The sequence below is a fragment of the Papaver somniferum genome, chromosome 9, assembly GCF_003573695.1.
Source record: "Papaver somniferum cultivar HN1 chromosome 9, ASM357369v1, whole genome shotgun sequence".
In the NCBI taxonomy this organism is placed as follows: Eukaryota; Viridiplantae; Streptophyta; class Magnoliopsida; order Ranunculales; family Papaveraceae; genus Papaver; species Papaver somniferum.
In genome coordinates this window covers 175,499,380-175,509,788 of record NC_039366.1, presented here as the reverse complement: position 1 = coordinate 175,509,788, position 10,409 = coordinate 175,499,380, and the positions used below count along the sequence as shown (strand labels likewise).

The window sequence follows — 10,409 nt, the reverse complement described above, 5'->3', positions numbered from 1 at the left end:
ATTATGAAAGGTACTAAAATTCAAAGACTGTCTTATATGTATTCTGGTATCAATCCCAAATATCTGGCACCCCATTAACAATGGTGGTGAATCGGTCCCAGAGTACTTCAAGTAAGACCCGTTTCTTAAGGGCCATGAAAATAATTATCTCGAAATCGAATTTGTGAGGCTATCCAATCTGCCCCTTGAAAAAGATAATAAAAAGGAAAACGACAGTGAACAGAAGAAGACGCGTTGGTTGGTTTATTTGTTGTTTTCTTTGCAACTTCTTCTTCTCTTTGATTTTCTTCCACCTTCTCTTCAAAAAAAAAAAAAAATTCTTCTACTAAAAAAAAAAGGAAAAAATTAAATTTAAAAATTCTAGCAGGACCAAAATCTTCCTCTCTTGAAAAGGTAAAAGCATTTATTTTACAGTTCCATAATCTTCTTCTTATAAAATTTTTGAATTTGCATTTTCAAGGCAGTAATTAAGTATTTTTTCTTTGTCAACTTAACAACAATTATCGCTGTTCTAGAATCTTCTTCATTACTGGGTAACATTTAATTGTTTTACCTAACTTTCTTTTCTGTTTATATTTTTATATATATTAAATATTCTCTGTTTAATATAAAGACAATATCCTTTTATTTGTTTTGATTAGTGGTTTTTTGTTTTTGGATTGTAATTTCTTCAGGAGGGTTTTGTTGATCATCTGCTCCCGGGTAAGATTCTTTCCTTCACTTTTTGATCAATATAAACAAATTTTTTGGTTGTGGTTTGTTTCTCCTTTATTTCGTTTCTAGTAGACTACCAATAATCAAGATTCTTCAGTTAATAAATATCTTTCTTTTTATTTTCGCTTTATGTGATCTACAACCACACTTGTTTGTTTTTCTGGGTGATCTATGTTTGAGTTATTTGATTCTGTTGACACTTCTTTTGTCCTGATGATTTGTGGGCTTGGAAAAACTTCAAATTGTGGTTCGTTTTTGTAGATGGGGTTGAGGAATGCGGATAGTTTTTGTCTATTTTACTGAAGTTTCTGAGGTGTTTATGTATCTATTTATGTGTATCGTTATATTTGCAGAGATAGAGAGATAGAATTTGGATTGATTGGTAGAGTGAAAGATGGATGAAGCTATGGTTTCTAGATATTGGTGCCATATGTGTTCACAAATTGTAAATCCAGTGATAGAAGTGGAAATGAAATGCCCATTTTGTCAAAGTGGGTTTGTGGAAGAAATGTATACTGCTACCGGTGAGAATCATGAAACTGAAACTGAAACTGAAACTGATATAGGATTAGGATCAGATAGAGCCTTGTCTCTTTGGGCTCCCATTTTGCTTAGCATGATGGGCGCCGGAGGTGATGGTACTCGTCACAGATTATCTAGAAGAGAATCAGGAGGAGGAGATGAAGAAGAAGAAAATGAAGAACCACAAAGAGGAGAATCCGAACAAGATGGGGAGCTTGAATCAATTCTAAGGAGGAGGAGAAGAAATTCGGCTGCAATTATTCAGTTGCTTCATAGCCTTACATCAGGGATCATGTCTGAAATAGAGAATTCTGGAAATGAAAGTGAAAGGGAAAGAGAAAGAGACCATAATCAGGAACGTGTTATCTTGATTAACCCGTTCAATCAAGCTATAATTCTTCAAGGGTCAATTGGCCAATCTCAGAGCCAGAATCAGAACCAAAGCATCCCTGGAACTTTGGGGGATTACCTAGTTGGTCCTGGTTTAGAGTTACTTCTCCAGCATTTAGCAGAAAATGACCCAAATAGGTATGGAACCCCACCAGCTAAGAAGGAAGCAGTGGAAGCAATGCCCACTGTCACAATTGGGGAGAATTTACAATGTTCAGTATGTTTAGAGGATTTTGAGATAGGTTCTGGAGCCAAGGAGATGCCTTGTAAGCATAAGTTTCATGAAGGGTGTATTTTGCCATGGTTAGAGCTTCACAGTTCTTGTCCAGTTTGCAGGTGCCAGATACCTGGTGCTGAGGATGGACCTAAAGTTGATGTAGAAGACGCGTCTGGGAATAGAACAGATAGTAATGCTGCAGGAGGAGAGAGAGGTGAAGGAGATGAAAATGGGAGGTCTTGGCTTCCGATTCCGTGGCCTTTTAGTGGCTTGTTTTCTTTATCAGGAACCCCGAATGTTGGAAATTCCCTTTCTTCTGCAACAGAATCAGCTCCATCAGCATCTGGAGCTAATAATAATAATAACAACAGCGCTGATGAGAATTGAAGAAGATGATGATTTTGCAGCCTTACCTTGTTCTTTATCTACTCTTGTTTTTCCAGTGTAAATATTTTTCTGGTTTACTAAATTCTGGATCCTGGGGAACATTACTTCCCTCGGTGAATTCTAAGAGATTGTCTTGCCCTTTTTTTGCTTGAAGAGTTACTTCTGTATACAGAATACTTGGTTTCTTTTTTCCCTGGTTTACGAGGGAATGAGATTGTGCAGCAGCACCATAAAATTTGATATTCGTGTATGTAAATATGGATTTCTTTAGGCTTTCAACAAAGTCATTTAAGAACACTATCGTGCACATCAAAGGGTGATTTTTCAATCACCACCAAAGATCAAATTTTTACAAGATTTGTAGTTGTTTTTGAACAATTTTTAGTTTTAAGAAGTTCAGAAACCCTCCTGTTGAAAATGCTTTCAAGATGCAAAATGTGATCCGACAAAATCATGTAATGCATATGCCGACAATATCATGTGATGCATATGCAACCAGTGTAGAGCCAATTGAAATTCAAACTACTTAGCAGGAAGCATTCAGGAATTAGGAGTCGATATCACCACCCAAATAAAATCATTAAATTTCCTTGGTTCCAAATTCAACTTGATTTCTGTTCGAGGCACTACCAAACGTCTTATATACTTCCATCTACACCGTAAACAGATTCTGAACCGATATGAAATGGATCCGGAATAAAATACATTGAGGCTATTAAGATGTCGATGCTTTCCATTTTTGAGGGGTTGCGCTTAATACAAACAGATCCTTTTTCTTTTTTTCTTTTTTTTTTTCCTGAAATGCAGCTTATAATCTTTTGATATCCATGTGTTGTGAACTACAAAGTCATCGGAGAACACGTCTAGGTTGAGAAAGATGAATTAGCAGTTTCACTATCACAAAGGAAGTTTACTGTTTACGTCGCCTCGTTCTCTAATATATCAGGATCAAGGTTACAAAGGTTGCAAATATCATAGCTCAAGAAGAACAAAAAATTTGGTAGGACAACCTTTGAAGACTGATAACTAACTTTTAGGACAACTTTTGAAGACTGCCTAACTGGCCGTTTTTCAAACAGCTCTACCTAATTGAATCTCTTGTGAGGTATGCATGATTGAAGTAACTGTACCCCAAGATAATCTTAAGAAGGATAAGATTTTAAAGCTCATCATGACTCTGCGGTTGTTCCATGTTCATTAAATCTAATTTTCGTTGTAGTTCCTGCATACATTCAAAGTTTCCAAGTATCCATCAGTAATAACAGTTTCAGTACTCAGAACGATGACACAAATGGCATTTCAGTGATGTGTATGTACCTTGAGCTTTTCTTCTAGGCATAGAGCAGGGGTTGATAATATTGCCACATATCTGCAATGATCAACATATAAATTATAAAGTAAAAGTGTATAACATAGTTTGAGACTGAAGGAGAAGAGTGAGTGAGATAGATTCTTACTCGCAACGACTCGGTTCGTCAACATCAGTCAGTTCGTTATTCAGTCCACACCTAAGCTTCACCTGTAAGTAACATGAACTACAGAATTAGCACCTTGAAGTTGCAACTGGGATCCCCTTAATTTGAAGCACTCAGTTGGATTTCATATGCAAATGCAGAAACTAACATTTTTTTTAGCACCCAAGTAGAGGAGGACGCATTGGAGTCGGGCTTCCTCAGGTTATGGGTCATCAGGACGCAGGCCTAACCTACAAGACTCACACCCCCTGTCCCAACCTGTTTTTTATAAACTACGTGCAGGTCAGGGAATGGGGCCATTACTTGGTAACCAGTTCACCTATTTGCCACCTCTAACCTATGCTAATATTTCTGTATGGAGAATCCAACTGGTGTATCAAAGCTATTAGCCAGCTCTTGAATTACTGAACCCTATCCGCCAGCTTTGGATAGTAGAAAGGGAAAATGAAGGTGACAATGCTGTTATTGAGCATTGAGAATACTGCAATCTTCTAGAAAGGGAAATGAAGGTGACAATGCTGTTATTGAGCATTGAGAATACTGCAATCTTCTAGAAAGGGAAATGAAGGTGACAATGCTTTCATTGAGCATTGAAAATAATACAATCTCCCGATACCTCGTTTCACCTGACTGCAAGTGAATTTTGAGGATTAAATATCCAGGAAGTTGCACTTGCGCCTTCACATGTTTACGAGAAGGTCTATATCAATGAGTTCACCCAGCAAAACTAAAATAACAGAAATCTAAGCTTTTCAAGAAAATTTTCCAGTACCTTCAAACTTCTATCAGGCCCATTCCAGCATTTATCACCATTTGAGAACAGCATTGTTCTATATGAGTCCTCAAATTTCTCCCATTGCCTATACTCAAAATGTACAAAAATTAGCATATATTCAACCATGATGGACCTCTCCATTCATGGTGCCTTTTGAACTGTGCTGGTGTAAGCAACATTAAACAAAGCTTAAACCACTTTTCAACCACCACAAATTAGGAGATACAGACCATGTAAAGTTTGACTGTAGTAACTAACACAAAAAACATGTATAAGACAAGTATTCCAACGAAAGATTAGTCCTGAAAGCATACCCCAACTGAGTTGAACTGTGGCCTTCCACCTGGGAAGCTTGTTTAAATGCGCAGACTTTGTAAACATATCTGGAGCAGAAAGCAATGAAGACTATTCAAGTACCCAACATAACTAAAATAAAGTTGGAAAGAAACTCTTAAATATTAAGCACTAAGTCAAACCAGACTAAAAAATTGAAACCTACACTTACTTGTTCTGTTTGTTTTCAAAACAACGGTCATAAAAGGAATAGAACTCCTTCTCTGGCCCTAGAGTTGAAGAACAAAAAACAATTAGATAAATAACACTGTAGACGACCATTACTAATTCAAGCCACATGGTAATGGTCCAACATTTTTTAAACCATCTTGTCCTTATACATACCAAAATCATTTTCAAGCTTCTTAGTTAGACTCGATATTCGTGACTGTATTTTAGACAACTTTGAGCTGGCATCGTCATATTCCTTTCGAATGTGAGCAGCCTCTGGAGAAGTTGAAATGGAAAATATAAGTCATCCACATGCACTTATGTCCAACATTATGTGCTGCAGCTCTTTTGATGTTTCTGCTTACCTGATTTATCAATCGGGGTTTGGAACAAGTTAACTGCCTGCAGAATGTTTCGAACAGTTTGTTGTATCTTCTCCAACCATGATGGGCTTGTTGTGGTTGTTATATCTGTAAATGTAGAAAAATCAGCAGGACCAACTTCAAATACATTTCTTAGTCGTGAAAGGTAGGCTGTATTCACGAAAGGAGAAAAACCATAACTTAAGAGGTGAGCTTAAAATTAGAAAACCTGAATAGTCGGTTTGGTCTTCTGAGTCAGATTTGTACGAGGCATCAGCGTTCTGGTGATCATCTTCTTCAAAGTCGTCATCAATATCTTCTTCTTCAGGAGAGTCTTCATCATATTTATAGTTATCTTCTGATGAATTATACCCGTCATCATCCTCATTAGGTTCATTCTCTTGTGTCTCTGACTTCCCTATCTTTTCCCCCTTTTTCGCATCATCTACTTCCTTATTTTTCTCTCCTGAATTTTCCCCCGTCCAACGTGACGCAACAAGCCGACCCAACTCTTCCTTTGATAATCCTTCTGTATTTTCTGAACCATCTTTCTCCTGATATTTAATATAAGATGTAACCGAGTCACATATTCACATGTGCGTAAAAGTTGAGTAAATTATAAATCTCCAATGGAGCTCAGCAATTTATATATTAGTATCGTTTTAATTTACTCATCATTGTCCAAAATACGTCTAACAGGAAATGATACCTGTTCAATTGCTTCATCCTGAGATTCATTACTTTCAACATCGTGAGTCCCATGAACACTTCCAGTTTCAACCGTTGTTTTCTTATCATCTGCTGCATCCTGCAGCAAACAAAAAAGTTAACATATTTAATAACAATCCGTCATCAGATTATGATTCGAATTGATTTTACTAGTGGAGTCGGAAACTCCCAGATATAGCAACTCCATGTACCTGCTCTAACCCGCCACTTTGAGATGCTTCATTTTCTGAAAGATCGTCATTTTCAGCTCCGACAGCATCATTGTCATTAATTTCTGACACATCCTATTATAAAACTACAAATGTGAGAAATATAATCCAGTTTCGGAGTATTAAACTGAGACTAAAATAACGTTAAACACTCATAGAGCTTGTGGTAGACGAACTTGTACGACATCCAAAAATACATCATGTACAGTATAGTTGGTATCCCTTCAAGAATCCGAAGATACAGGATAGATTAGAAAAAGCACACTGGGAATAGAGTGACACCGGGAAGAAGACAAGATGTAACATGTAGGCCCTCGTTGAGCATGTATCTCTCTTCCTAATCGCCTGAGTTGTTGGAAATGAATTTACTGAAGCTTGACATCATGTCTAACGCATATCATCAATCATATGGTGAAAGGAACCACGTAAGAGCTAATTACATAAGCAGAAGATGACATACTACATTCATGACCGTCATGGTTAAAAGTTTTCAAGGTTGATTTCGGTATTCCAAATTTCAAAGGATGTCATAAAGCTTCAGTTCCCTTCAGTATTAAAGTCAAAGAAACTTTGGCTTTTTTCAATTAGCTTCAACTAGTCCTAATATTCTCTTGGGCAAGATAGTCGGAATGGACCATATCCCATGATAACATGCTTTATAATCTCACCTAAAATTCTTGCTGCTTATAGTTATTTGATAAACATAATTGCCTCAAACATAAACAATATTAGACATGGATTAAACAATCAGAAAATTCTCATACACAAGGTTGATATGCCTGTGCAGTGAAACCGGCAACGCCATATTATCACTCAATATTGAATGAAGCATAACACCACTAAATAGATGGAACACAGATGGAGAACAAGATGACAAAGACAACGAGTATTCGTTTGTGTACAGTATACTAGTAGATACATGCAGAACAGTAAGCTAAAAGTGTCAACAAAGATTAAAACACTGAAGAAACAACTCTAACCTGTTCTGATGAAGGTTCATCCGAAGTCCCACTCTGACCTTCCTCATGTTGTGTCTCCTTGGAATCCTTTTCTTCTCCCTCTGTTTTCTCCTCAGATTCCTTTTTCTTCTTTTCTTCCTTTTCCTTTTCTAAGCGCTCTTTCTCCTCTGCTTTATCAATTTGTTCCTTGCGATCTATATTGATAACCAAGGAAGAACTGTCAATTAGGACATGCATTCATATCACCAACTGATTAAGAAAATAAGTAAAAAGTTTCAAAACCCACAGAAAAGTTTGTTAGCTAGTTAAATCCAGAGAACACACTGTCTACATTATTTAATGCCAAACTCTACAAGCCAAACATTTACTAAAAGCTGAGATAAGACATGTGCTGGAATTCCCAGTCCTTGGCTTTATGTTGAATGGGTAAATTATGCATATAAAGCCAGACACCTCATTAGGGACAGTTATTGAAGAATATGAATCCTGGGGCAGAACACCACCTTTTAGTTGTTGAACAAGCCCTTTGAGTATCTTTTCTTCACTCTTGAGCTTTGCCAATTCTGCTTCACCTTTTGATATGCCTTGTTTTGCTTGTTCAATTTCCTGGTTCCGTATAGTGACACCCTCCTTATATGTTGCAATCTTCTTCTGCAATTTGTCTCTAGCCACTTTGCCAGATTCCCAACATGTATTTGGACAACTCACCTTACCATCATATTCATCACTACCATCACAGCAATCTGCCCACATTGTCCATCAAAATTAGGAAAAAGAAATAGGAAGAAAACAAAAATGGAATGATCAAGAATGGCTAGCTAAGAAAAATTCTTGAAAAGAAGCTAGTATAGTTTAATAGAAGAGTCAAGTTCCCGAAGCTGGAAGTCTATGGAAGTACCAAAAGGTGAAGTATAATCTTTAGGAAAACAGGCGGTAACTTTTCAAATAAATAACTCTATGCCTAAAGAACATAGCAAAAGAACACAGCAGCGACGTCAGTCTTGCTACAGGTCAAGGGTTACTGAACAACGAGAGTGATAGTCTAGTCACGTGTAAAGATCTAAAACTATCAGTCATGGGTTTTATGAACCAACATCGAAACAGCACAGACACACACTCTATAACTAGAAGGAAAAAAACCACAAAACAAGAGCCCAGCTAAAACCTCATCTTTGTTCTGTTGATAAACCACGTAAAACAAGTCAAGAAGAAACACAGTTCACAGTTATTGGCATTCTCTGTGTGTGTGTGTGTTTACTTAGTTCGATAGTAAGTTTTAACTTTCGCAAACCAACTATCCTTCAAGAAAAGGGGAACAGCAGACATATGCGATACGATTACCCCAATCAAATTATAGTATCATTAGTTGTTAAAGATTACTTACCACAAATACCGTCGTTCACTCTGGAAGAGAATAACGAAAGAGCAACATGTCCAGTATTCTTACAGTAGAACTTTCCCCTGGAGCAAGCTGATGTTCCTGCAATAAACAGAAGGTAAAGACATCAACATACGGCATTAAACATCTGCATGAGATAAATCTATCAACAAGAGTAACCGAACACACGAGACAAAATGCATTAATCTCTCTCTCGTCTACTTATCAAAATTAGAAAAGGGTAAAGTAAAACATCGAGCCATGGAAATGAGTATAAAATAGAAACCCTAAATAGAAAGCAGACCTGGTTCATCAGTTCCGTCTGCGCAATCACAGAAATCATCATTGAGCTGAGCTTTAGTAAATTTCTTAGATCCATCTTTGCATTTTATAACATCCGACTTGAAGTAGTTCGCATCTGAGTGAAATAAGAAGCAAAAAAGAAAAAAGTTACTCGATCAATTTCAAGTTAAGAGATCTTTACAGAAAACAAAGGAAAAGTACACCAAAAAAAATGTGTACCTTCAGGAGAGATTCCAAGTGATTCTCTGGAGAGAGAAGGAGAAGAAGAATATGATCTGGGGATTGAAAGCAAACAAAAGAGCCCAAAGAGAAGGAAGAGGTGAAGAAATTGATAGAGTTTCATTCTCTTCTGATAAAACCCAGAATTATGAAATTCTCAATAGACTGTTGTTGCTACTCAAAACCAAATTACGTACACATTACAAAGTAGATTTATTTCTTTTTCTATCTTTTTCTTCAATTGATTTTCCTCGTTTTTGTTTTATGTTTTAAATTCGCAAGGGCAACTTGGCAAGTCTCATGGGCTCCGTTCAGCAAATTTGCCAATTTTGAACCACAGCGGGTTGGTCGAAGTAGAAATTGACGTTTATTCCTTATTAGTTGAGCTTTAGACAAGTCTAGTCCATCCTCCTCAAGCCTAATACTAGGAAGTCCAAATTTTCCTATTCTGGAACGAGTTAATCCTTTAATGAATTATTCAATCCAAAATATCTTTTTAGTAGGACAAAAATATCCCTTACACTGAACACAGTATGCTAGTGATTCTAAATCATTTCTTCACTTTTCATTATCCGGAGAGCACTGCAGCGAAAACAAAATTAGGTTTTAGTTGTATATCATATTTCAGATCGATTATTCCTTTCAAACCTCTTTGATTTCTCTCTTAATCTCTTGTTCTTCTCGATTTAGTTTTCTCTAAATCCCTAGATATGGCATCAAATATGTGGAAAGGTTTAAGATTCTCAATCGTCTCAAAAATGTAAACTAATCAATCAATTTGATTCGGTATCAACATTGCCTGCTCATGCCATGGTAGTCTGCAAATGTTGCAAGGTACTTTGTCTGACTATCTCATCTTTATTTTCTTTTTGATCTCGTTGTAATTTTAGTTTTTAGGTACAAATTTTGACGTAAATCATAACGATTTAACCCAATTTGAGAAATTAGGTTAGACTACAGGTATTAATTAGACAAACGTTAATGATATGTGAGATCTGATTCTTATGTAATATAGTTAAAGTTAGGCGTAGTTACATTTGGTTCAATAATTTGGGTATTTTTGGTTGTTAAGAACATGGATTTTGGGGCATTGGAAAGTTTTTAGTTGATGTATGTTGGAAAATCTGGGTGAAAATAATTTACTTAATACTTTGTATGGATTTGTTATATGTTTGGTCTCTAATTTGAGAAGAGATTTTGAATTTAGGCGACTAAGCTCTACTATTTTGTTCACAAAGTTCTTGTATGTGGGGAGTGTATTTGTTT

The 10,409-nt window shown here is 36.5% G+C and overlaps 2 protein-coding genes across 2 annotated transcripts; one reads left to right on the top strand and one right to left on the bottom strand.

Annotated features, from left to right (window-relative positions):
• Nucleotides 1–205: 205 nt before the first annotated feature.
• On the top strand, nucleotides 206–2,517 carry LOC113308990 (E3 ubiquitin-protein ligase SIRP1-like). Its single transcript, XM_026557424.1, has 3 exons — nucleotides 206–393; nucleotides 675–702; nucleotides 1,068–2,517. The coding sequence occupies exon 3, from the start codon at nucleotides 1,109–1,111 to the stop codon at nucleotides 2,228–2,230; it is 1,122 nt and encodes a 373-aa protein (XP_026413209.1). The 5' UTR covers nucleotides 206–393; nucleotides 675–702; nucleotides 1,068–1,108; the 3' UTR covers nucleotides 2,231–2,517.
• Nucleotides 2,518–3,098: 581 nt separating this feature from the next.
• Nucleotides 3,099–9,479, bottom strand: LOC113308989 (glucosidase 2 subunit beta-like). Its single transcript, XM_026557423.1, has 16 exons — nucleotides 9,144–9,479; nucleotides 8,926–9,039; nucleotides 8,628–8,723; nucleotides 7,747–7,986; nucleotides 7,265–7,437; nucleotides 6,267–6,359; nucleotides 6,056–6,154; nucleotides 5,576–5,900; nucleotides 5,350–5,454; nucleotides 5,159–5,260; nucleotides 4,986–5,043; nucleotides 4,795–4,863; nucleotides 4,478–4,565; nucleotides 3,688–3,749; nucleotides 3,548–3,599; nucleotides 3,099–3,452 (listed from the first exon to the last, which is right to left on the bottom strand). Exons 1-16 carry the CDS (start codon nucleotides 9,265–9,267, stop codon nucleotides 3,390–3,392), a joined length of 1,863 nt encoding a protein of 620 aa, XP_026413208.1. The 5' UTR covers nucleotides 9,268–9,479; the 3' UTR covers nucleotides 3,099–3,389.
• Nucleotides 9,480–10,409: the final 930 nt, after the last annotated feature.